The sequence below is a fragment of the Phoca vitulina genome, unplaced genomic scaffold (assembly GCF_004348235.1).
Source record: "Phoca vitulina isolate PV1807 unplaced genomic scaffold, GSC_HSeal_1.0 scaffold2, whole genome shotgun sequence".
Lineage (NCBI taxonomy): Eukaryota > Metazoa > Chordata > Mammalia > Carnivora > Phocidae > Phoca > Phoca vitulina.
The window spans coordinates 93847534-93874525 of NW_022589705.1; the positions used below are offsets into that span (position 1 = coordinate 93847534).

The 26992-nt window shown below is 44.6% G+C and overlaps 1 protein-coding gene across 2 annotated transcripts; it reads right to left on the minus strand.

Annotated features, from left to right (window-relative positions):
• Window positions 1–2829: 2829 nt before the first annotated feature.
• On the minus strand, window positions 2830–26982 carry NMNAT1 (nicotinamide nucleotide adenylyltransferase 1). Of its 2 annotated transcripts, none has more exons than XM_032393953.1 (6): window positions 26903–26982; window positions 25886–26007; window positions 8462–8632; window positions 7165–7348; window positions 3782–3924; window positions 2830–3438 (listed from the first exon to the last, which is right to left on the minus strand). In XM_032393953.1, exons 3-6 carry the CDS (start codon window positions 8574–8576, stop codon window positions 3038–3040), a joined length of 843 nt encoding a protein of 280 aa, XP_032249844.1. In that variant the 5' UTR covers window positions 8577–8632; window positions 25886–26007; window positions 26903–26982; the 3' UTR covers window positions 2830–3037. The 2 variants fall into 2 exon arrangements, with proteins under 2 accessions (XP_032249844.1, XP_032249849.1); XM_032393958.1 differs by lacking the exon at window positions 26903–26982 and adding an exon at window positions 26794–26892.
• Between the last annotated feature and the right edge of the window lie 10 nt (window positions 26983–26992).

Below are 26992 nucleotides of genomic sequence, written 5' to 3' on the forward strand. Positions count from 1 at the left end.
TGTACGGCCTCACCGGTGGGTGGACGCTGCGACGAATGTTCTAGATCATGAGGCCTGTGGGAACGGGTATGAGGATGGCAGGGGAAGGGATGTCCTGTGGCACCCAGAAGTCAATGCTAAAGGAGCCCATTTCACCATATGGTGACTTCTGGGCTGACAGAAGTGAATCAGAGGCTGGGTAAGAAAAATACCCTGCCACTACCATGCATGCTGACCCTGACGGCTTCCCTCCATCCTGCGGGGAGACCCTCCAGATGGCAGAAAAAGAGCGAGCATCCTTTGATGCAAGATGGGCCTAAATCATGCCTCTGGCTCGATCTCTCCACCCTGATCACCAAGGAGAACCCAGTCCTCTTTATCTAAATGGTTTACTGTTCACACTTGTCCCCTAAACAGGTAAACAACAAAAAATTCTCCAGACGTTGTACATTCAACTGAATTAAGCTGCCAGTAAAGGACTTTTGTTCATTTGCTGCACTCAAATTACCCAGTGTGAGGGGTAAAGGAGCACAACACATAAAAAACACCAGCATCAGACACACAAAACACCAGCTTTACACATTTGCTAAACTCAAAATTCACATTACAAAAGCAGATTATGAAAAAGCCATAATAGGAAATAGTGGCATATTTTCCTCTTCCTCAATGGAAGTCACAATTATTAATATTTATTCCCCTGTGAAATTCATTGTTCTAATTTCCATTATCAAAAGAGGAAATTCTGCCCTTGGGGTCACCCAAAACTATGTCATTATGCTGTGGCATTAGCAGCATCCTTGGTACTAGGACAAAGCTAAAAGCAGCTTGTTCCATGTACAAAGGTATTGACCCATAAATAGCGAAACAACAGGATCATTTCACTATTACCACGTCTCCTGGGAGGTCCTCAAAGGCTTTACCCAGTGGGTCCTGAGGTCAATATACTCACAGCTGAGCATGGTTGGGCACTTCTAAGTAGGAAGGCACCATGGTATAAGAGAAGTTTCTACAAAATAAAAGAAGTTTCTAGCATCTCCAGCATTCTGCAGTCCGTACACACATCAGATGAGCGAAGTGCAGTCTTCGAGGAGAAGAAATCAAAGTTACACACTTCAGTAGCTTCATCTGCTTCTAGACGGTTCTTTTTCAGGACCGCTTCAACTCTCAACTCCAAAAAGCTAAGGAGGGGGAGAAATGACCCTCATCTCTACGATCCGAGACTCTAACCTGTCACTCCGTCAGCAGAGACTGAAGCCTACTGGCGGCAGGCTCTTCAGCCCTCCCGGTCTTTGTCAGGTTGGCCTGCTGGCTTCAGTAAGTCAGGAGCTGCAGAATGCACGTTGGCTGGCTTTCACATTGTCCCTATGCAGACTGTGTATTCAGATCTGACTGGACAACTGCATAGTTTCAAGTATTTTTTCCTTCCGCAGAGTCATAAGCCCTTCATCTAGAATGGTGTAGGTATGAAATATAAATTGCAAAAAAGTAAATTATTGTACTGTCATGAGAAATTTAACTTTAGTCCTGTTTTTATCACAGGATGATTTTCCTGAATCATGAAACTACTTTATAAAAAGCTATTTCTAGTCTTACTGCTTTACCAGTTGGTAAAACCTCCACAAAATTTTAATCAGCATCCAACTGTATAACAAGCTTGTCTTTGTAACATAAAAAAAAGCTATGACCTCAATTATTATTTGGGAGTTCTACTTTGGTTAAAGTGCATATAAAAGGACAAGGGGAAAAGGGTAAGAACATAGACCCTTTTTTCTGCTTAAATTCACAAATGGCAGATTCACAGCAGGCTGGAACAGAAGCAGCAAGGCTCTTCAGAAACTCAAGAGAGTTTTAGACTGAGATCATGGAGCGTTCTTCCAACCAGCCATTTGTCAGTGCCCAAAATTCTGAGCAGGAGGAACTGCTGAGCTCATCCAGTGCGGCATTTCCCATGTTCGTAGGATCTCCGTTCATCTTTGGTTTATTAAGCTATTAAGAAAGGCTAAGAGGAAAAAAAAAAAAAAAAAGGCTAAGAGCACTGATATTTAATAAAATCCTTGAATAAGTTCCCTCATTCTCTGTGGTTCTCTCTGTTCCAGGTAGTGTGACGTCATCTCTGAAGTCATTCCTGAAGGCGGCAAGATGGCAGATGGCCAGAGCCACCAGAGGCTGTGCTGAGAGAACATGCATAACGTGTAACCTGATTTTAATTTACTATTAGTTTTCACCAAACTTCTAAGCTTTAGTTTATGAAACAGGCTCACAACTCCTTTCCCCAGTGACTAACACCCACACTACTGCTCTACCTCGGCTGTGGGCAGAAGGAACACCGGTGCACCTTTCTGAACACTTGAGGCCACAGGTGGAGCTCCAGGCAGATGTGTCTTGGCAAAACTTAACCGGCCAACTTCGGACGTGTGCCAGAGACTGAACCGCTAGTGTCAAGTTTACAGCTGAAGATGACTGATCAGTGGTGCACTTTATAAGATCACTATTTTAAGAATTATTTCCTTGGCCACCCCTGGTGAAGAATGCCTAGAAACAGGCATGCACAAAATGTTAATTCCCTTTATAACTAAAGTTAGGATATTAAATAGTTTTTTTTTAAAGATTTTATTGGGGCGCCTGGGTGGCTCAGTTGGTTAAGCGACTGCCTTCGGCTCAGGTCATGATCCTGGAGTCCCTGGATCGAGTCCCGCATCGGGCTCCCTGCTCGGCAGGGAGCCTGCTTCTCCCTCTGACCCTCCCCCTTCTCATGTGCTCTCTCTCTCATTCTCTCTGTCTCAAATAAATAAATAAAATCTTTAAAAAAAAAAAAAAAGATTCAAGGATTTGTACATTCTTCAAAAAAGAAAAGAAAAAAAAAAGACCATATTGAAAACATTCATCTTAGCAATTTCCAATAAAATGATAAACCTGATTTTAATCTACTATTGATTTTTACCAAACTTTTAAGAAGCTTTAGTTTATGAAACAGGATCACAATTTCTCTTCCCAGTTACTAACACCCAGACTGTTTCAAATTCCCAAACTGGAAATCCAAAATATCATTCTGTAGGATTTATGAGTTAGCGTCCGCAACTTTCCTCTGCAAAGGAGCCAGGATGACCCCGACATTCTTCTCCTCACTCTCATAGCTATACAAATCATGCTTTTCGATATATTCTTGGACAAGGTCTGGTACCAAGTAGCGAATGCTCTGGCCCCTTCTGAGGGCTCGCCGGATCTTTGTGGATGAGATGTCATTGGTGATCCATTCATTCACCAGGTGAATGTTGTTCCGGTGTTTCCACAGTGCATCAGATTCATAGATGAATTTCTGAGCATCATTTCCAGCCCGAGTAATACATATGAGCCCATAGTCTCCCACAATTTGGGTGATATCCTCACTCTTCCACAGATTGGGAACAGCAAACGACTCCAATAAATCTGCCCCACACAGTAGCTTTACCTCTGGCACAACTGGGAAGAAGAAGAAAACACAGCTTCAGGGTCTGCTTTGCTAATAATTCCCTGCATCAAAATGAACACAACAATGTGTTTTTCTGGCTAGAGGGTTCATAGTTTTGATCAGAATCAGATTCTCAAAAGAGATCTAGGATACCACAAAAGTTAAGAACCACTGTAGGAGAAATAAGCTCAAGATGCCTTTTCCTTTCCTTCCCTCCCTCCCTTCACAAAACTAACAAGGGGCATTTTCCAGGCACTCACACATACTGAATATGAAATGAAAATACAAAGGGGGCTTGCTCAGCTCTAGAATTTTATCTACTTTAGTTGGTAAGTCTTGATGAAACATACAGACCTTTTGGTTTTGGCTCTAGCAATTTCTTTTGACTAAAATCTTGTCTTTGTTCCACCCACTTCCTTTTCTGTCCGGGCCTCCCTGACGTAGGTGAGTCCTGCTGGTGGTCACAGCTCCCAGCCTCCAGTTTCTCCTGATGGTGTCTACAAGACAACAAAGCAATAGCACATTTCTCTTCTCACAACATTCAATTAAAATACTGTCTCTCTGGAGATGCCCGAGAGCCTCTGACCCAAAGTTAAGGCTGTGTGATATTAAAAACATTTAACCACAAGAACACCTGATGCCTGACCAGTCAGCATGGATGCTGGCCAGTGGTGCTGGGGACTGGCTATCAGGAACAGAAAGCAAGGAGATCCTGGGAGCACAACAGATGGTGGCTATTACTGTTCGAAGCTTTATGTGTGTGTCATAATAACAAGAGTGAATATTAGTTATTTATTATGTGCTAAGCACTACACTAGGTCCTTTGCATGGATCATTTGATTAAATCTTTTCAATATCCCGTGCCATAAATATTATTATTGTTATTATTATTCCCATAGTGGAGGGAAGTGAAGGCTTGGAGCTGCGACTCCAGCTCTTGGTAGACTCCTTGGGACACAGGAGGCATTCAATAACAATCTGATTGAGTGAATGTTTTGGTTATTATAAAGCAGCTCTTTTATTCCCACTATCATATCAGAATTGTTCTCCCCATCGAGACAGGAGACTAATTTGCCCAAGGCCATTTTTTTTTAAGTAGGCCCCACACCGAACATGGAGCCCAATGTGGGGCTCGAACTCATGACTGTGAGATCAAGAGCTGAGCCGAGATCAAGAGTCAGATGCTCAACCGACTGAGCCACCCAGGCGCCCCTGCCCAAGGCCATTTAGCTTATAAGTAGCAGAGCTAGTATTTGAACCCCAGCAGTCTGGTTCCAGAGCCAATACTCTTGACCACTGAAGAGTGTGGCTTGACCTAGTAATGGAGAGCCACAAGGCCAAGGATAAGGTCGTAAAGGGGACAAGTGCCTGAGGCCTAAAAGGAAGGGACCACAGGCAGTAGTCGTGTGTAGCTTTCTTCTTGATTGGCAGCAGGATGCCCACCACTTTACCACTGTGAAGTTACCCAGGAAACATGAGCTATAGCTGGGGGAGCCCAGTGTGGGTCCTCTGTGCCCCTAACTCTTTTCCCTTCTGAGCAGCTGAGTTAATACGGAATGGATAGTGCGACCGCTGTGGAGCCCGCGAGGGAAGGCTGGGCCAGGGGGGCGTGCAGAAGCCCGCCGTCTGACGGGAGAACTGCTGGCCAACGAAGAGGGCAGACTCTTCCCTGCCGAGCCCGAAAAGTCACTCCTCTTCTTAAGTTGCTGTGCTGCATACGGTCTGCTGGCTCAGTGTCCAGTCCTGCCCTAAACACACTTCCCGGAGTCCCTGCGGCACGTTCTCGATGTGACAGAGATTCTGCTGATGAGATTCACTCACGAGAGACTCGGAAGGAAGAAGGGAGGCAGAGGCCGTCTCTCTGGGCTGTGGAGCCTGAGAAGCATCTCTTACAGCATGAGCGTGGTGGCCGGACTCCATACTCCACTGTCCAGTCACCAACTTCAGGAGACTGAGACAGGTGAACAGCCGTATTTGTGGTGGCAGAGGCAGGGACAGCTTCCTGAACGCTGACTGAGCTAAGGAGGTACGACCTTGGAACAGACCCGACTTCCCTGCTGCCACCCCTTGACACTTCCGGACGAGCACCTAAATCCCTTTCTGCTTTTGGGGCGCCTGGCTCAGTCAGTTGAGCGCCCAACTCCTGATTCTGGCTCAGGTTGTGATCTCAGGGTCGGGGGGATCGAGCCCCACAGCTGGCCCCATGCTCAGCATGGAGTCTGCCTGACGGTTCTCTCTCTCCCTCTGCTCCTCCCCCAACTCATACTCTCTCTCTCAAATAAACAAATAAATAAAACCTTTAAAAAAGCAAAAACAAAAAACACTCAGAGTGGTCTCTATTTCCTGTTGAAACCCTAACTGATATGTTTAGAACCAAAGGAATCAGAACTCTAAGAACAGACATTAGACATGAAGGTTTTTCAGAAAGTTCTCTGATACTCAAGATAATATTAAGTAATAATTAGATGTCACTCCCTCTAGTTTCTGAATCCTCACCTGGAACTGTTTCAAAGGTGACAGAACAGAGATCTGGGACAACCCCCATATGTGGTCACGGAAGCAGCATGTAAAATCAGGGCCGTCCATGACCAAGTACCACTGCTTCTCTCGCTTTAAATTACCTGCCTCTCGGGCGCCTGGGTGGCTCAGTTGGTTAAGCGACTGCCTTCGGCTCGGGTCATGATCCCAGGGTCCTGGGATCGAGTCCCACATCGGGCTCCCGGCTCAGCGGAGAGCCTGCTTCTCCCTCTGACCCTCTCCCCTCTCATGCTGTTTCTCTCTCGCTCGCTCTCTAATAAATAAATAAATAAAAATCTTTAAAAAAAAAAAAATTACCTGCCTCTCTCTTTTCTACTTAAAAGATTAACGACAAGGGCGGGCTCCCTGCTCCACGGGAAGCCTGCTTCTCCCTCTCCCACTGCCCCTGCTTATATTCCCTCTCTCGCTGTGTCTCTGTCAATCAATCAATCAATCAATCAATCAAATCTTATTAAAAAAAAGGGGGCACCTGCATGGCTCAGTTGTTAAGCGTCTGCCTTCGCTCGTCCTGGGATCGAGCCCCACATTGGGCTCCCTGCTCCGCGGGAAGCCTGCTTCTCCCTCTCCCACTCCCCCTACTTATGTTCCCTCTCTCGCTATGTCTCTCTCTGTCAAATAAATAAATAAATAATCTTAAAAAAAAAAATCTTATAAGATTAGCAACAAGGGGCACCTGGGTGGCTCAGATGGTTACATGTCTGCCTTCAGCTCAGGTCATGATCCCAGGGTACTGGGATCGAGCCTCACATCGGGCTCCCTGCTCAGTGGGGAGCTTGCTTCTCCCTCTCCCTCTACTGTTCCCCCTGCTTGTGCTCTCTCGCTCTCTCTGTCAAATAAATAAATAAAGTCTTTAAAAAAAAAAAAAAAAAAAAAAGATTAACGACAACATCTTACAACTGTGCCTTTCTTGTCTGGGGCACAGACAGGCCGGGCAGGCTTCTCTATGTATTCTCTCTCGTAGAGATACAGTAACAAGCATGCAAACAGCTCAAAACATGATGAAAGGCATAAAGTCTAAGGAAGCCCCATGCTCTGCGGCTGTGCTCTACACCCAAGAAATCAACGTATGTAGGAAGCCCTCCCGACCTGAGTCACAGTTTGCAAATCTGTATTTCACAGACACAGGCAGCACTGGAACATGGCAAAAAGCCCCTAACCCATTTTCGAAGAACTGACAAAGCTGATTTCACCATAAATACCTTAGCACCTTAATGGTCTCTACCCATTCCTTCTGAAGACTTTCCCAGGTGTCAACTTCCACCCATTCTGAATTCTTGGTGGCGAGTTCTGCCATGATAACTCGGTGGTGGGCAGAGATGAGTCCTTTCTTCTTATATGCATCGCCAACAGGAGAGATTATGCCTTTGATAACTCTATATTTTCCTGGATAAAGAGTCAGATTTGATGTGAGGTGTAACAAGTTAGATTTTATGCACAGGAAATATTATCATCAATATGGTTTTATAACAGACCCCCCCTTTTCAAAACAGGGATTCAGGTTCATTCATACATTCATTTACAAACAAGGTGAAATAGACAGAACATAAAATTCACCATTTTAAGTGCACGGTTCAGTGGCATCAAGCACATTCACACTGTTGTGCAGTCCTCACCACCATCCGTCTCCCACCATCTGTCTCCAGAACTTTCTCATCTTCTCCAACTGAAACTCTGTCCCCATGAAACACTAACTCCCCAACCCCCTACACAATATAAGTTTTGATATTGCCAAATTGCCTTATAAAAAGCCTTAATCAATTTGTACAGTCCACCTACAGTGTATGTAAGAACCCATTTCTGCCCAACCTCTGATACTTGACACTATCAAATTTAAACATTCTTGTCGATGTGATGGGCAAAATAGATCTCATTTTTAAATCTTAGTTCCCTGATTATTAGGATTATTAGTGAGTCTGAGCAACCATCCATCTATCTAGCAGCATATGCATGATCATTTATGTAACAAAACATACTGTGTAGGGGAGGTAATAGTTTTCCTCAACCCTCCTTGGGTCCCTGGCTGGGTCTGAAAATTAAACTGACAAAAACAGAAAAACAGAAGAAAAATGTAGAAATTTATTTAATAGAAGGTTTATGTGACACGGGTGTCTTCATAAGGAAATGAAGACCCCAAGAAACAGTTAAACCTGAGTATTTTTATGCCAGGTTTAGTGAAGAGTGGACAGTCGTCGAGAAATATGATAGGGCAAAGAGTACAAGGTAAGTGTAGTAAACTCAGGGAAATTTGGCAAGGCCCATTAGTTTAGATTCTTCCAGGCATCCATCTGTCTTTAGCAATAAGGATGCTCCTTTCCTCCCAGTATACGGAGGGCACTTCTCACATCAAGATTTTATGAGCTGCTTCAGGGGAGAACGGTTCGGAGGAGGTCAGAGGGACCTTCCTGATTCTGCCATTTTTTCAAACTCCTTCAGCTTAAAATACCCAACAAGCCACAGTGCCATATTTTGGGGTAGTGTCCTGGCTACTGTTCCTACCTGTTTCATTCATGTAGTCCTTAGCCAGCTCAAATAGCCGGAGATGCATGTTGGTGATAGGATTAAAGGAACCACAAGCAAGGAGAACCACTTCGGTCTTCTCTGAATTTTCCATGCTAAGAATTTGAAGTTGTTGATCTGAATGGAAAACTCTGACACTTTGCTTGTGGTCTGCAAAGGAAAAAGGAAACAAGTTCAGTTCTGGGTCTTTAGATGTCCTTCCACCTTCCAAGTGGATGGACAAAAGCCTGTGGCTTCAATGACAAAGACAGCCCCATCCTCCACCCTTCCTTTTCAGGGTGCATTTGCAGCTCTTGCTGTACGGGGATGGGATCTCCTTCCCCCTCTTTGTGACTTGCTTTGGACAAAACAATGTAGCAGACGTGACAGTGTGCGGTTCTGAGCCAGGCCTTTGAGGCTTTGCACACTTCCACACTCTTCTGGAGTCCTGCCTCTGCCATGAAGACAAGCCAGGGCCAGCCTGCTGGAGGATGACAGACCGCCTGGGAGAGAGACTACTCCCACTGATGGACAGCCAACCACACCAGCTATGCGGCGGGGGCCATCCTGCACCAGCCAAAGCACAGACGACACACTCGGACACACAGGCAAGCCCCAGCGAGATCAGCTGAGCCGGGCTTGTATCAACAAACCCACAAGCTGACCCTCGACTCATGAGCAAAAATTAACGTTTATTATTGTATGCTGCCGAGGTTTTGTGATGCACTACTGTGGTCACAGTTAACTGATACAATGACATTATCAACTACCAAATAAATAGGACTCCCCAACAACCTGCCCTTCAGAACAGTAGTCTGGGGACGTCTGGGTGGCTCAGTCAGTTAACTGTTAACAGTTAACAGTTAACAGACCTGCCTTCGGCTCAGGTCATGATCCCAGGGTCCTGGGATAGAGCCCCGCATCGGGCTCTCTGCTCTGTGGTGGGAAGCCTGCTTCTCCCTCTCCCACTCCCCTGCTTGTGTTCTCTCTCTCACTGTGTCTCTCTCTGTCAAATAAATAAATAAAATCTTTAAAAATAATAATAAGAAGAATAAAATTAGGAATGCATTTCTTCATTGTTTCCTAGCATCCAACACTGCTGTTGAAAGTCTAACGCCATTCTGACTCTTGTTCCTTTTTTACATGACTTTTTTCTTTTTGGCCGATTTGTGGAATGTCTTCTTTATCCCCAGTGCTCTGAAATGGCATAATGTTGTATCTTCGTGGGGGTCTTTTTCATTCATTGTGCTGGGAGTCAGCTGAAGGGGTTCAGAATGTGCCACTTTGGCATGCAGATTACTTTGAGTGGAAGGCATCTGAGACCCTGCAGGCTCAAGAGAAACTTTTGTCCCTCCCTTAATTACACAGAAGAATCTAAATTGGGGGTCTTTCCCAGAATAAGGGTTATTAGCAGAGATAAATTTTATCTGAGGGACCCACCTGTATGGCAGGGCAAACATCTAATTACCAAACATCTGCTCTTCTTGCTGCCCTGTGAGGTGCATTCCTTTCCTCTGAAATCCCAGACCTCCACTCTCTTCGCCTTAGTTCAGAATGACATAATATGCCTCATTTTGCCTGACTGTCTTTGGAATTTCCATGTCTATGTGGATTCCCCGTATGTACTCTATTAAATTTGATTTTCTCCTCTTTATCTCTCTCATGTCAATTTGATTCTTAGTCCCTAAGCTAGAAAGACCTGAGAGGACAGGAATTCTTGCTCCCTGACCCAATGAACATTTCCATCCCTCAAAGTCAAATCACTCAGTTCTATTTTTTTGATGAACATTGCCTATTAACCATCAAAAAACAGTTTTGTTATTATAAAGTTTTATTTTTTTTTAAGATTTTATTTATTTGACAGAGTGAGACACAGCGAGAGAAGGAACACAAGCAGGGGGAGTGGGAGAGGGAGAAGCAGGCTTCCCACGGAGCAGGGAGCCTGATGCGGGGCTCGATCCCAGGACCTGGGTTTGACTTTGAACTTTGGGGAATGACTTGCAGAGGTCAGAGTATTTTTATAATTAATGTAGAAATACAGTAAACAGCAATAAACAAACAGTTGTATGACACTTTTTGACGTATAAAATGCTTTGACACACATGATCATTTAATCTTCATCACACAGGGGCGCATGGGTGGCTCAGTTAAGCCCTGCATCCTGCTCCGCAGGAAGCCTGCTTCTCCCTCTCCCACTCCCCCTCCTCTGTTCCCTCTCTCGCTGTGTCTCTTTCTGTCAAATAAATAAATAAAATCTAAAAAAAAAAAAATCTTCACCACGCAAACACACAAAAACTTGGCCAAAGTCATTTAGCTTGTTACAAAAAAAAGCTATTGTTAGATATTTCATTTTTCCAGTTAATCTTCTATCATTGGACATGTAGGTTTTTCTAGTTTTTCAGTATTACAAACATCTCAGAGAAAAAAATGGGTTGAGAATGAGCTGGAAATTAAGGCTATACAACACCTCGCTGTGCACTTCTTTTTAAGATTTTATTTATTTATTTGACAGAGAGAGACACAGTGAGAGAGAGAGGGAACACAAGCAGGGGAGTGGGAGAGGGAGAAGCAGGCTTCCCGCGGAGCAGGGAGCCCAATGCGGGGCTCGATCCCAGGACCCTGGGATCATGACCTGAGCCGAAGGCAGATGCTTAACGACCGAGCCACCCAGGTGCCCCTCGCTGTGCACTTCTAAGACTTGCCAATGCTCGGAAGATCTGTGTGTCAGGACCATTTATTTATAGCCCAATATTGTTCAGATCCAACTGCTAGGGTGACCAACTCACTTCTGCTCAGATTCTATGCTCATTGGACAAAGCTAGGGAGTGAAAGAACCAGGGTTAGCATCTCAGTTTCCTGAATCCTAGGCTCTCTCGTCAAGAAGAAAAATGGGAGATACACGGAGCTGTGCAGAATAGAAAGAAGCCCTCCTAGCTGAGGAGCTGAGCAATGTGACTGTTAACCCCTTAGGCAATGAGAACCTCTGAAGCTTTCTGAGCAATGGAGTGACAACAGGGTTCTATAAAAACAATGTTTTAGAAAAATAAGACATGGGTACTTAAAACCTTTATTCGGTTTTACCAACTTAACCAAATCACTTAATTACGTGTCTTCAGGGGCGCCTGGGTGGCTCAGTCGTTAAGCGTCTGCCTTCGGCTCAGGTCATGATCCCAGGGTCCTGGGATCGAGCCCTGCATCGGGCTCCCTGCTCAGCGGGAAGCCTGCTTCTCTCTCTCCCACTCCCCCTGATTGTGTTCCCTCTCTCGCTGTGTCTCTATCAAATAAATAAATAAAATCTTTAAAAAAAAAAAAAAAATTACGTGTCTTCAGTCTCCTCATCTGTAAAACAGAAACAATGACAACCAATTTCAGTTACTTTGAGAATTAATTCTGATTAATGGCAAAGTGCTTAGCATATTGCCTAGCACAGTTAAAAATAAATGCTAGCTGTTATTTGTGAGGAAAGTGACAATACTGATGATGGTAATGCTAGGGGATTAACTGGAAGGGGCAAAACAAGACAGGAAGTCCAGTTACAAAGTCATGAGTGCCTCAATTTAAGTAGTCAGTGAGAATGGAAATAAGAAACATTTATTCAACAAACATTTGAGGGGCGCCTGGGTGGCTCAGTCGTTAAGCGTCTGCCTTCGGCTCAGGTCATGATCCCAGGGTCCTGGGATCGAGCCCCGCATCAGGCTCTCTGCGAGTGAGAGAGGCTCCTTCTCCCACTCCCCCTGCTTGTTTTCCCTCTCTCGCTGTGACTCTCTCTGTCAAATAAATAAATAAAATCTTTAAAAATAAACAAACAAACAAACAAACAAACAAACATTTGAGGTTTCTCCCAACAAAGCATAGTGGTAGGGATCAGAGGGATGCTAATTGTTGCTAAGAAACAAAGGACAGAAGGGTCAGTAATGCTCCACATGGAAATAAAAAAAACAAAACAAAAAAAGAGTTAATTCGTAAGAATGATTTAAATGTCCTACCTTTCAATTATCAGCCTAAGGATGATACTGGGGTTCACTTGAGGCTCATTCCCACTCCTCCCATCCCTATCCCCCAATTCCCATAGGAAGTGCCTGTGGTATATGGGGTGGTGGTGAATACAACATCCCCAAGGGTACTCTAGGCCCACATGGAAACCAGGGTAACCGGCCAGCAGCAGAGCAGCTCCAGCCCCGCCCACCTCAAGCTTCAGGCACCACTCCCCCCCACCCCCGGAGACTGTGCTGTGAGCCGCAAGAACAATAAAGCTAAGAACAGGAGGTATGGGTCCCCAAGGGAGCTGCCTGCCCTTCAGGGAAGGACAGAACAAAGAGCTTGGAGCTCTTCCCCAACCTTGGGGATGCACTCAGGTTTCCAGGTCCTCCCCAGGGGCAAGGCTGGGAAAGGGGCTGGGGGAAGCTGATCTCTCAGCTAAAGGAAGCTTTCTCCCTTGTCACATTCAACCCATCTCAAATATCCAGCTTGGTTTTATTAATTCCCCGGGAACACAGCCCACTTGAGCTAGGACCTTCAAAACCACAGAAGGATTAAGTTACAGTGAGCGTCCATCATAGCCCAGGGTGGCTTTAGAAGAACAAGGATCTGTCCCTCTCCAAGGAAAAGTACTTCCTCTGGATCACTGCAGGGTACCAGAGTACTTGCACTGGGAAGCAGGACAAGCTGAGGACAAACTGGGGGAGTAGTAGTTTGGGAGCTCTAACAGGGCTGCTCTGGATCCTCCGTGCCCTGCTCCAGGTGCTCAAGGACCAGCGTCCCCATGATTCACTTCTGTCTGGCCCACACAGCATACCACCTGCACTGCTGGCTGCCGAGATCACACCGGCTCAGGCTGTAAGTGTCCCTCCCCAGCTCTCGATGACAAAAAGCCCATTTCTTCCTGAGACAGTCTCAACGTTTAACTAAAATTTATTTTCAATTTTTAAATCATTTTATAAAAAACAGGTGTACTTGACATAACTACTGACTCTTAAGTTTTAAAACCTGATATGTAAACATTAACGAAATATTTTGTAAACATTAAGCCAGTTTTTTAAATGTTAACATTTAAAAAAATAGTTAACTGTCTTTTCTTGTCACATTTCAGAAATGCTCAATATGATTAAATCTATGTTGGCTGACTGTTAAAATAATATGATTGACTTGACAACTGATCAGAATTTATACCCCTAAAAAGATGCTATTCCTTCCAAAATGGTCACATTAAGCCTATAACTATATCCTAGTTGTAACAATGTGCGATTACCAGTCTGGGGGTCTTTGAAAATTGTCTGTTTTTTTTTTTTTTAGTACTTTCAATGGGGATAAATCTTTTTTTTTTTTTTAAACATTTTTTTTAAATTTATTTGACAGAGAAAGACACAGCGAGAGAGGGAACACAAGCAGGGGGAGTGGGAGAGGGAGAAGCAGGCCTCCCGCGGAGCAGGGAGCCCGATGCGGGGCTCGATCCCAGGACCCTGGGATCATGACCTGAGCCGAAGGCAGACGCCCAGCCTGAGCCACCCAGGCACCCCCATCAATGGGGATAAATCTTTGTCTTTGGAGGGTAGATTTGATTTCTACAAATACCCTAAATTCTTTCATTGTTAAACCTGATTAATAAAATAATTAAGGTAAATAATACAATTTATGGTGAAGAGATTAGTTATTGCAGAAGATTTTCTTATATGCATGGAAACTATGTACACATAATCTCAAAAGAATTTCAAAAATGAGCAGAAACAGCAGACTTCATTTGGTTGTGTAAGCTGTGGTAGGTAGGTGTACTCTGTTTATTAGTTACACTCAGTGTGAACCATCCGGCCAGAACAGAGCTAGCGCGGCACAGAGGCATGGTTAAGACTCTCGGACCTGGTTCAAAATTCTAGCTCTATCACTACTCAGTGTTTGTCCTTGGACAGGACACTTCATCATTCTGAGTCTCGGTTTCCTCAATAAAATGGGGAACCACAGTCCCTACCTCATAGGATTTTGTGCATATTTTTTTAAAGATCTTATTTATTCATTTATTTGAAAGAGAGAGAGAGACTGAGCTGGGGGGAGGGGGAGGCAGAGAGGGAGAGGGAAAGAATCCCAAGCAGACTGCCTGCTGAGCGTGGAGCCTGACATGGGGCTCAATCTCACAGCCCTGAGATCACGACCAGAGCTGAAACCAAGAGTTGGACGCCCAACCAACTGAGCCACCCAGGCGCTCCAGATTTTATGCATATTAAATGAGAAAGTGAATAAAAAATGTTTAACACATTTGTTTACTAATGATGAATATTAACTTTTACTATTACCCGTGGGTTGTCTTACAGCATTAACTTATAGTCATGGTAAAGGAACGAAGGTTCTAAAGATTCCTTAGAGACCAGTATCAACAGTGCCTGCTACATAGTAGGAGCTCAATAAATGGTAGCCATTATTCTTAGTGAAGTATTATTAGACATAATTTTGCTCTAATGGGATGATCTCAAGTCATCCTTGTTGTGTTTAAAACTTTATCTCCATGGTTTAATGTAACATTGTTATGAAACAGAACCTAAATTTGGTTTCTTTTTTTAAGATTTTATTTATTTATTTGAGAGAGTGATAGAGAGCACAAGCAGGGGGAGAGGCAGAGGAAGAGAGAGAAGCAGGCTCCCCACTGAGCAAGGAGTTCGATGCGGGGCTCGATCCCAGGACTCTGGGATCATGACCTGAGCTGAAGGCATACGCTTAATGACTGAGCCACCCAGACACCCCATAAATTTAGTTTCTTGAAGCCCATTTTATCACTAAAGAAGTAACGTAAAATGTAACTTGCTGTGTCCCATGCAGGCAAGTGACAGTGTTCTTGTTTGGGATCACCGCTTTGGTCCTCCAGTTGTATGTTCTGCTAAGGTAAGTTCTTTCACCACCAACCCCCTTACCTGACAGCCCAGCATGCAGGTCTTACCTCTGGAGATGGTTGGGGTACGCTCTGAGATTCCTGTTAGGTGTTTAACTGCAGCCTGCCTCATTGTTTCTGCCCCTGTTATCAATGGTAGTTACCTGCTTTACCTCTTTGGAAAGTCAAAAACCTCAATACCAAAAGAATAGCTGGGAATAGGGCAGACTGAGTTTAACTTAACACAATTTCTTCTGGTACAAGAAGCCATTAAATGGGAGACAACGAGGGCACCAACATTTCAACGTATGGATTCCCTAGAGACCAGTCCTGACGGCCTCCCATGAGCTAACGTCTGCAGGGCTGAGGGTGACACAGACATATGTGACCAGATTGGGACTTGATACATTATTTTAGATTCTATGGAGGACATTAGTCTTGGCAGAAAAAGTCAGCTAGTAACTGGACAAATGAAGCAAATGCCATTTGATACATCAAAATAAAAAAACTGTAGCTCTAAAAATGTGGAAATTCTAAAACAATCTGAAAACCGAGAATCTACTTAAGTGACAAGAAAAGGAACTGTGATACTCACTGTAATTAGCCTAATTTAAACTTGCCAACGTCTGTCATAGGAGTTTTGTGTGCAGTAAGGCCTATTTCCTTACTCCAGAAGGCCAGAATTTCCACAAGATATTTTCTCACCAAAATATCTGGTTAACATGAATTAGAAAGATGATAAACATTATTTGTCCACCGGTTGTAAATGTTAACAACTCTTGCACTACTTGTGGGCTGTTTTCACACTATTAATTTGCAGTCATGGTAAAGGAACGAAGGTTCATTTTTTCTTTTTTTTTTAAAGATTTTATTTATTCATTTGGGAGAGAGAGAGCACACACAGGAGGAGAAGCAGAGGGAGAGGAGAAGCAGACTCCCCACCGAGCTGGGAGCCCGACGTAGGGCTCGATCCCAGGACCCTGAGATCATGACCTGAGCTGAAGGCAGATGCTTAACCCTCTGAGCCACTCAGGCGCCCCAGGAACGAAGGTTCTTTTTTTTTTTTTTTTTTAAGATTTTTATTTATTTTTTGACAGAGAGAGAGAGACAGCGAGAGAGGGAACACAAGCAGGGGCCGTGGGAGAGGGAGAAGCAGGCTTCCCTGTCGAGCAAGGAACCCGATGTGGGGCTCGATCCCAGGACCCTGGGATCATGACCTGAGCCGAAGGCAGACGCTAAACGGCTGAGCCACCCAGGTGCCCCAGGAACGAAGGTTCTTAAATGAGTTGCCTGCAGCCAAATGAACCTTGGGCCAGAATTAGAATTAGAATTCAATGGTTAGTGCCTTCTGGTATCATGCTTATAGGGTGAATTTCTTCTAATAATTGATAAATTAATGACCTGTGTATTGATTTTAGGCCCAGATCTTCCCGATACTGCAGGCAACCTCTCCTTACCAACTTGGTTGGCAGTATCATCTTTACTTTCTTCACAATTGGTAAGTGTGCATTTATCAAGCACTTATTAAGTGCCTATTATTTGCCAGATATTGCCCAAACAAAAATGGGTAAGACTTATTAAGTGCCTATTATTTGCCAGACATTGCCCAAACAAAAAAGCTCCTTGGGAGCTCAGAATGAAACTTCAGAAAAAATTCACATTTAAAATTCAGGTGAAGGAAATTTTTTATAAGTTCCTTAGTAAACTGTTTTGGTTGTCCTCAAATTTGGGTCCATACAATATGCTGTGTTAGTGTTATAAAATTCATTAGTTATAATATAAAAAAATATCAAATTCATTCATTCATTTAATAAATGGTTACTGGACAGGAGATAATACCGTGTAGAAAACCAGGGACCGGGGGCGCCTGGGTGGCTCAGTCGTTAAGCGTCTGCCTTCAGCTCAGGTCATGATCCCAGGGTCCTGGGATCGAGCCCCGCATCGGGCTCCCTGCTCAGCGGGAGGCCTGCTTCTCCCTCTCCCACTCCCCCTGCTTGTGTTCCCTCTCTCGCTATCTCTCTGTGTCAAATAAATAAATAAAATCTTAAAAAAAAAAAAAAAAAGAAAACCAGGGACCTCGTCAATTTGAAATAAAGAAGTGACAGACACGTGTTGGACTCTGAAATGTAAAGTTTTAGGATTATCTTAATACATTTTGATTACATTTTCCTATGTGTGTGCTTATAAGAGCAATGTGTGATTTATTTATTTATTTTTTTTTTTAAAAGATTTTATTTATTTATCTGAGAGAGAGAATGGGAGACAGAGAGCATGAGAGGGGAAGGGTCAGAGGGAGAAGCAGACCCCTCGCTGAGCAGGGAGCCTGATGTGGGACTCGATCCCGGGACTCCAGAATCATGACCTGAGCCAAAGGCAGTTGCTTAACCAACTGAGCCACCCAGGCGCCCAGCAATGTGTGATTTAAATAAAAACTATGTCTAAGATTTTTAAAAAAATTTTTTGAAGAGTTTATTTATTCATTATTCATTTGAGAGTGAGCGAGCGAGCACAAGCAGAGGGAAGAGGCAGAGGAAGAGAGAGAAGCAGACTCCCCACTGAGCAGGGAGCCCGATGAGGTGCTCGATCCCAGGACCTTGGCATCATAACCTGAGCTGAAGGCAGACGCTTAACTATCTGAGCCACCCAGGTGCCCCATCTAAGATTTTTTTTTTTAAGATTTATTTTTTTATTTTGGAGATAGTGTGCCCAGGGGTGGAGGTGGAGAGGCAAAGGGAGAGGGAGAAAAGCAGACACAGGGCTCAATCTCATGACCCTGAGATCATGACCTGAGCCAAAATCAAGAATTGGACGCTTAACCAACTGAGCCACCGTGGAGCCCCTAAATTTTTTTTTTAAGATTTTATTTTTTTAAGTAATCTCTATACCGAACGTAGGGCTTGAACTCAACCCCAAGAACAAGAGTCGCATGCTCCACTAACTGAGCTAGCCAGGCACCCCTAAAATTTTTTTAATGAAAAAATAGTCACTGGGGCGCCTGGGTGGCTCAGTCGTTAAGCATCTGCCTTCTGCTCAGGTCATGATCTCTGGGTCCTGGGACCGAGTCCCACATCGGGCCTCCTGTTCAGCAGGGAGTCTGCTTCTCTCTCTCTCTCCCTCTGACCCTTCCTACTGCTTGTTCTCTCCCTCTCTCTCAAATAAATAAATAAAATCTTAAAAGAAAAAAAATTGTTGAATGCCTTAGGCACTGTTCTAGAGTCTCCTGCTGAATCCCAGCTCCACAAGAGGCAGCATATGTGATGGTGAAAGTACTGGCTTTAGAGACAGAGGGAGGCCGGCGGAAACACTGACTCCGCAACAACAGGGGCTACCTAACCTCTCTGAGCTTCCTGCTCCTCATTTATGGAATGGAGATAAGGGGCGCCTGGATGGCTCAGTCGGTTAAGCATCTGACTCTTGATTTCGGCTCAGGTCATGATCTCAGCGTCGTGAGATTGAGCCCTGTGTGAGGCTCCACGCTCAGCAGGGAGTCTGCTTGGGATTCTCTCTCTCCCGCTGCCCCTATCCGCCCCCCCATGCTCTCTCTCTCTCTAAAGTAAATAAATAAATCTTTTAAAAAATGAAATATAAAGTGGAGATAAAAAAACTGGCTTCAGTTTTGCTAAGGTTTAAATGAGATAATAGAATTGTGAAAAAAGCAGTCAGAGCTCTTATCACCAGCAATGCCAATAATAAGAACACAGCCCACGTCAAAGGAAAACCTTAGCTTGGCTAGGTTTTGAGCATCTGTGTCCCATGGGAGGGAAGCGAGGAAACATCCTCTATTTAGGTTTGCATTCAAGAATGTTCTTCCGAGATAACTACACCCAGTAAATGGATGCTGTTCTGCTGTCCTTCTAGGGTTTACTGTGCTGCTTACGCATATGGAACCAGTCCCACAGGCACTCAAGAGGATGTTTGCTCTATTCGGTGTGGGATCCTTCGGTGAAGGAGCCTGTACCATGGTGTTAACAGTTTTGGCAACTGACTGTGTGTGTTTTTAAATACTGAATTTCTCAAGGGCTCATCTTAATCTGAAAGCATGTCTATATATAATACACCATCAATCTTCAATATTTATTTTCTCCTCACACTAAAAATAGAGATATGTAGAGACAGAATTCCTAATTAGACACGTGTCACAGCTAAAACATTTCACCAGGGGAAGTTTAAAAATTTCATGAGAGATTTTTCTTTTTGTGGGTGAATTCCACTTTACTAGACTTTTAAAAAAAGAAAAAAGATAACCTATCAATCAACAGCGCAAGTGCTGGCCTGCATTTGGGCAGGGAGCAGCGAGCCTTCCATCTCTTGCTAAGCGGGTGCCATTGTTTAAATCCTTTGGCAAAAATGTTGTAAATACAGGTTCCAATCAAAAGATAAGTATTCCTCACAGTGCTTTTTCCTCCCAAATATAGGAAAAAACGACCCCTGAACTTTACTACTTGTCTGTGCTGCTGTCAGTGAGCAGCTTGGTTTCTACAGGTAAGCAAAACTTTCCAAGTAGCTTATCCTTGTCAAAGCCTTCAAGGAAGCACCTGCTCAGCTAGGGTGGTCACAGTGTAAGGAGGAAGCCCTGGTTCCTCCTAAAGCAAGAGCTCCAAGAAGCAAAGGAGTAAAAAGCCATCCTTTTCACATGATTTCCCACCCATTTAATTAGATCCCATTCATCCTGCAGTGCTTTCCTCGGGCCTGGGGCTGAGCCGCCTGGCCAGCGCGGCCTGCACACAACCAGACACCAGACCAACGGTCTGATGCCGGCTCGGGAGCCCTCTGGTCTCGGCTTCACGCGGATGTCTTCGGCAGGTGAGCCTGTCCGAGCAGCACTGCCACCTGACCGCTGCCGGAGCAGAAGCTCCTCTCCCACCCTGCCGCTCCTGAGTGAGATGGTCAGCTGACATCAGAACTACGGCCACAGGAAGCACATCAAAACCAGTCATCTGAAAGTTGTCTTTAAATATCGATTAGCACTGACAATCGATAAAAAGGAACAGTTCAACCCAAATCACTGGATTGACATCACAACCAAATTCACCCCAAATAAAGATACTCTATTAAATACTTTCAAGATTATGACACTGACTTTCTGAACCTCCTTTTTTGTTTCATGAAACTATTATCATCAGCTGGATGGTAGCTACAGAAATAAGCACTGAAAAGGAAGAAGGAAAATAGAAATCTTAGTAATGAACAGAAGTTTAGATTTAGTTTCAAGAGGATACAGTGATTCAGATGGTATATTTGAACAATTTGTTCTTTAAAAATGTAGTGGGGGGCAGCCTGGGTAGCTCAGTCGTTAAGCGTCTGCCTTCGGCTCAGGTCATGGTCCCAGGGTCCTGGGATCGAGCCCCGCATCGGGCTCCCTGCTCGGCAGGAAGCCTGCTTCTCCCTCTCCCACTCCCCCTGCTTGTGTTCCCTCTCTTGCTGTCTGTCTCCCTCTCTCTGTCAAATAAATAAATAAAATCTTTAAAAAATAAAATAAAATAAAAATAAAAATGTAGTGGGAAATTTCAGAGTAAAAATAACCAAAATCTCCTCCATATGGGTGACAACAATCTTCTGCATCATGACAGTAAAGGTTGTCTAGAGAAAATAACTAATTGATCCACATAATGTTCATCTTCTTGCTTTTCCTGTGTGTATTCACAGATTCTGAGGTATTTTAAGTAGGAGCTAGTTAATCACAGATGCTCTCAACATTTTTAGGAAGTGAAGACAACTCTATTTCTTGAGGAAAAGAACTATATATGGCAGGAGGATCAAATTCAATATAAACATCTCCCAACACATCTATGACAGGCACAGACCTTCACAAGTGGGAATGACTGTTCTCCACCTGCTTCTCTATTCAGGGGACACCTGCCGGAGGAAAAGTTACCTAACAAACACTATCCATCTAGCACGCTGACATTTCTGAGGGCTTTCCACATCTCAGACATAGTGCTGAAACTTATGAATTAGAAACCTGATTGGGGGGGGGGGGGGGTGCGTGGGTGGCTCAGTCAGTTAAGCATCTGCCTTGGGCTTAGGTCATGATCCCGGGGTCCTGGGATCAAGCCCCACATCGGGCTCCTTGCTGAGTGAGGAGCCTGCTTCTCCCTCTCCCTCTGCCCCTTCCCACCACTTCTGGTCTCTCTGGCTTGCTCGCTCTCTCTCTCTACCTCAAATAAATAAATAAAATCTTAAAAAAAAAAAAAAAAAGGGAAAGAAAGGAACCTGATGGGGGCGGCTGGCTGGCTCAGTAGAGCATGTAACTCTCAATTTCTGGGTTATGAATTCAAGCCCCACCTTAGGGTTAGAGAGTACTTTAAAAAATAAAATTAAGGGGGCGCCTGGGTGGCTCAGTCGTTAAGCGTCTGCCTTCGGCTCAGGTCATGATCCCGGGGTCTTGGGATCAAGTCCCACATCGGGCTCCCTGCTCCGCGGGAGGCCTGCTTCTCCCTCTCCCACTCCCCCTGCTTGTGTTCCCTCTCTCGCTATCTCTCTGTCAAATAAATAAATAAAATCTTTAAAAAATAAAAATAAAAAATAAAATTAAGGAGCACCTGGGTGGCTCAGTTGCTTAAGCAATGAACTCTTGGTTTCGCCTCAGGTGATGATCTCAGGGTCATAAGATTGAGCCCCGCGTTGGGCTCCACGCTCAGCAGAGTCGGCTTGGATTTCTCTCTCCCTCTCTCTCTGCCCCTCCCTGCTGCATGCACCCTCTCTCAAATAAATAAATAAATCTTTTAAAATAAATAAATAAATTGGGGCGCCTGGGTGGCTCAGTCATTAAGCGTCTGCCTTCAGCTCAGGTCATGATCCCAGGGTCCTGGGATCGAGCCCCACATCGGGCTCCCCGGTCCGCGGGAAGCCTGCTTCTCCCCCTCCCACTCTCCCTGCTTGTGTTCCCTCTCTCGCTGTGTCTCTCTCTGCCAAATAAACAAAATCTTTAAAAAAAAATTAAATTAAATAAATAATTAAATTTTTAAAAAAATCTCCAAATTCTCAGCACCTGGCTGGCTCAGTTGGTAGAACAAGAGACTCTTGATCCCCGGGTTGTGAATTCAAGCCCCACAATGGACAGAGCTTACACTAAAAAATAAATTAAATAAATAAATAAATAGCATATATACCCCAGAAAGAAACAAAATATGTATGCTAACTAGCTGGAATTTAAATAAAAATTTGGAGGGGCCCCTGGGTGGCTCAGTCAGTTAAGCAACCAACTCTTGATTTCGGTTCAGGTAATGATCTTGGGGTCCTGGGATTGAGCCCCTTGCTGGGTCTGAGGGGAGTCTGCTTGTCCCTCTGCCCCTCCCCGCCTATGCTCTCTCTCTCTCTCTCTCTCTCAAATAAATAAATAAAATCTTAAAAAAAAAAGTTAACATGGAACTACTAGAATACTGTTTTCAGGGTCTTTCCACCCTCAAATGTGATGTTAGGGAGATTGGATTTTATCCTGTAAGGAATGGGGATGTATTCACGGGTTTCAACAGGAAGTAATGTACCGGTGAACTTTAGAAATAGTTCTCATGTATTCATCATAGTTTAGCAAATATTTCTGAACAAACACTTTGCTGTAGATGCTGGGAATAAAGCAGTAAACGCAACTGTCAAAATTCCCGATCCACACTGGAGCTTACATGCCAGTGTTGGGAGACAAACAATAATCAAAATAAATACACATATACTCTGTATATTAAATAATGGGGCTGCGAGAAAAACAAAGCAGGGCAAGAGTTAGTTAAGGAGAGGTGGGATTCTAAGTAGGGTGTTCAGCAAAGGCCCCAACGAGTGACATCTGAGCAAAGAATTAAAAGAGGCAAGAGTGAGCCATGCAGATTTCTGAAGGAAGAATGTCATAAGCAAAGGTAACCACAAAAAATCAGAAGTATGCCAGTCATGCTCCAGGAACAGAGAAACCGGAATGGCTGAGTCAGAGTTCACAGACGGAAGGTGGAGCAGATGTAGTCAAAGAGGTGAAAGGGAGCCACTGTGGGGTTTTGAGCAGAGAAATGACATGATCCAACAGATTTTTAAAGGATCTTTCTGGCTGTTGAAGTTGAGAACAGAACGTAGAGAGAAATAAGGGTGGAAGCAGGGAGACCAGACAGGAAGCTATTCCAGTCAGCCAGGTGAGAGCTGATGCTGACTTGGACCAGGGTGGCAGCAGCATAAGTGGTGACAAGGCACCAGAGTCTGGAAATAGTATAAATGGAGAGCCAATGTGATTGCTGAGGACAGGAATGTGGGCTGTGAGAGAAAGAGGAGTCAAGGACGACTCCAAAAACGTCTGGCCTAAGCAACTGAAAGAGTAAGAGTCACCTTTAATTGAGAACAAAAAGATGGCCAGGGAGGAGGTTTAGGGGAGAAGATCTGTAGTTCAGTTTATTCAGAAGTTACATTTGGGAGGTCTACTAGCTACCCAAGTGGTCACGGTAAGGAGGCAAATGGAGAACAGAGCCCAGTTCAGAGGGGAAGTACAGACTATAGAGATTTACTAGCGATTTGGGGTCATCTGCATATAGATGGTATTTAAAGTCACAAGACAGGATGACATTACCTAGACAGGGAGTGAAGACAGAACGGACAAGTATGGGCATCGCCTGGGGGCTGGTTAGAAATGCAGAATCACAGGCCCTACCTGAGGCCTGCTGAATCAAAATCTATGTCTTAACAAGATCCCCAGGTGATCTGTATGATTCTTTAAAGTTCGCAAAGCACTGCTTTGGAGCACTCCATTGGTTCAGATGAGAGACAATGAAGGGTAGTAACAGGAGGGATGATGTCAAGTGTTCACAAGTGGCTGAATGGAGGAGAGAAGGAAATGCAGGGAGAAGGAGGAGATTTCTGACTCAAGTGACTGGGTAGATGGTGTGCCACTAGTCGACAAAGAATATTAGAGGAGGTGTGGAGGGAAGGCATACAGAGGCTACTGTTTTATAGGTATTGAATTTGAGGCACACACCGGACATCCAAGTAGAGATCTCGCAGGCAGACAGACGTAGAGAGAGAGAGACTAGAACCCAGAGATATTAAACACTATCTTCAGTAAGATATCATGATTAAGAGAAGGTTGTTTAATTTTTTTTTAAAAAGACTATTGCTAGGTTGGGGAAGTCACAGAAGCTTCAAGAAAGTGAATAATTGATGGAGGAAGGTCCTTAAGGAGACTACAGAGAAAGGATTTTAGGTACAATGTAAAAGGATAGCTTAAAAATAATGGGGAGAAGTGCGCCTGGCTGGCTCAGTCAGTGGAACATGCAACTCTTGACCTCAGGGTCATGAGTTCAAGCCCCAGGTTTGGGTATAGAGTTTACTTAAACAAACAAACAACAACAACAACAAAAAACAGGGACATCTGGGTGACTCAGTCAGTTAAGTGTCTTCATTCAGCTTAGATCATGACCCCAGGGTCCTGGGATCGAGCCCCACATTGGGATTCCTGCTCGGTGGCGGGAAGCCTGCTTCTCCCTCTCCCACTCCCCCTGCTTATGTTCCCTCTCTCGCTGTCTCTCTCTCTCTCTGTCAAATTAAAAAAAAAAAATCTTAAAAAAAAAAAGACTTACAATGGTACAAGCTATCTACTGGTAGACATTTAAGAGATCCACATGTTCAGAGAGCCTTTGGCTCACGTACTTCTTGTTAGCCACTCAAGCTTCATCTGCCCCAGCATTTTCCCTACCTAGTTGGAGCAACCTGCACTCTCTGGGCTCCCATCCCAAGTCCAAGTCAAAGTGTCCTAAAATCCTCCAGCTGCCAAACAGTACTTATCCCAGTTTCCCAGTTATAACTCCCAGGTCTGAGGTTATTTCCCCCATGCTCTCTCCAGTGACTACCTACCTAACATGTTATTCCTATCTTCCCAGTTTCTTCTCTTCCCTCACCAACCCCTCCAAAGCCTTGATTCTGTTTTCGTTTGAGAACTGGAACCCAAACCAATTTCTCTTACTTATGCACTAGGAATACTTTTTCGTTATCCGTTAAATGGAGACAAGAACCCAAGGAACACCCTCAGTATAGAAGTGCTGAATCCTATCAAGTCACTGAGAAAGAAGAGCAGGCAAACAGAATGCACGGATCGGGTGAGGCCTGTCCTCCACAGCTCCTATGATTGCACGCACTAAAACCAACACAAATGCCTGAATAGAACACCATATTAGCATCCTCAAAATTAAGGGAAGTAGGGGTGCCTGGGTGGCTCAGATGGTTGGGCGTCTGCCTTCAGCTCAGGTCATGATCCCAGGGGCCTGCCCAGAGGAGGGCTCCCCGCTCAGGGGGGAGTCTGCTTCTCCCTCTCCTTCTGCCATTGCCCCTGCTTGTGCTCTCTGGCTCTAACTCTCTGTCAAATAAATAAATAAAATCTTAAAAAAAAAAAAAAAAAAAATTAGGGGAAGTACACTATGAGCAAATGTGTATTTAGCAAGTTCTTCCAATGGTGAAACAAAGAAGTATATTTTTCAGTTTTGTTTTGTTTGGCACCGACCCTATTTGTCCCTGGGAGTTCCGCATTTTTCAAAGCCTTGACCCGTCCACACGCATTCACATATCAAAAATTAGAGATGATTACATTAACAGAGCTGTCCACTTACTTTCACAAAGGAAATTCTGTGAACACGAAGCCTTTTGCAAGGTAGGTTATTGGAACCATTCCAACTGTGTCAAGGTTCTCTAAGTTGGGCTGCCACAGCGGTTTCACACCCAAACTGTAACTCTGAAAAACAACGTATGGTAATAAGTACGAAATCCTACAATTCGAACTGGCAGAAGTAACTCTCTCTGGTAGAGTCCTATGGTAACTTTAGTTGGAAGTCTGTTTGGGGTGGCTGGAATAGAATTAGCCTGAAAGGCAACATCTCTGAAACAATTTTGCCGTCAACCCTTGGGAACTACGGACTCAAGGAGCGGGGATGGCAACAGCTGGTCAAAGGGTTTCCGCCCACGGTCTCAGTAACTTTAAAAGTGCTGCCCAACAGCTGGTAGTGTCCTCAAGGGGCCGTGAGCGTCAAACCGCTTCCTGGGGGGCGGGTCTCGTCCTTATGGATTTGGAAAGACAGATTTCCTAGGAAAGAGAAGTCCTTCAGAATGGAAAACTTCCTCCTCCGCCCCCCGACCTCCGCCAAGCTCAAGAAGCCTCTACAAAGGGATTTTTTTTTTTTCAAGGTGAATCACCTGTTCAGAGGACCAGAGGAAAAATTACCGAGGCTTTTGGTTCCACAGAAAGATGGAAAGGGGGCGCCTGGGTGGCTCAGAGGGTTAAGCATCTGCCTTCGGCTCAGGTCATGATCCCAGGGTCCTCGGATCGAGTCCCGCATCGGGCTCCCTGCTCAGCGGGGAGCCTGCTTCTCCCTCTGCCTCTCTCTCTCTCTGTCTCTTATGAGTAAATAAATAAATAAAGAACTCTGGTACCAAGGCTGTGGCACAGGGGGAGATATTCCAGTTTGGGGCAAGGAGTCTTGCCCCAAACTGGAATATGACCTTGCCTCGGGGACCGTTATACCTGCCTCTCAAAGGTTCCACCATCTTGGACTCCCCCATGCTTGCGACAGAGTCCTGCGCTGACTCCCCTAGAGACTGGTTGTTCAGGGGGCTCGGGCTAGAGGGCTTACCACGTCCTCAGGGTCGACCGGCCCGAGTCCTCCCGGAGACGACCCGCAGCCCGGACGCCAGACGGGTAACACCCCTGGCTACATTCTCAT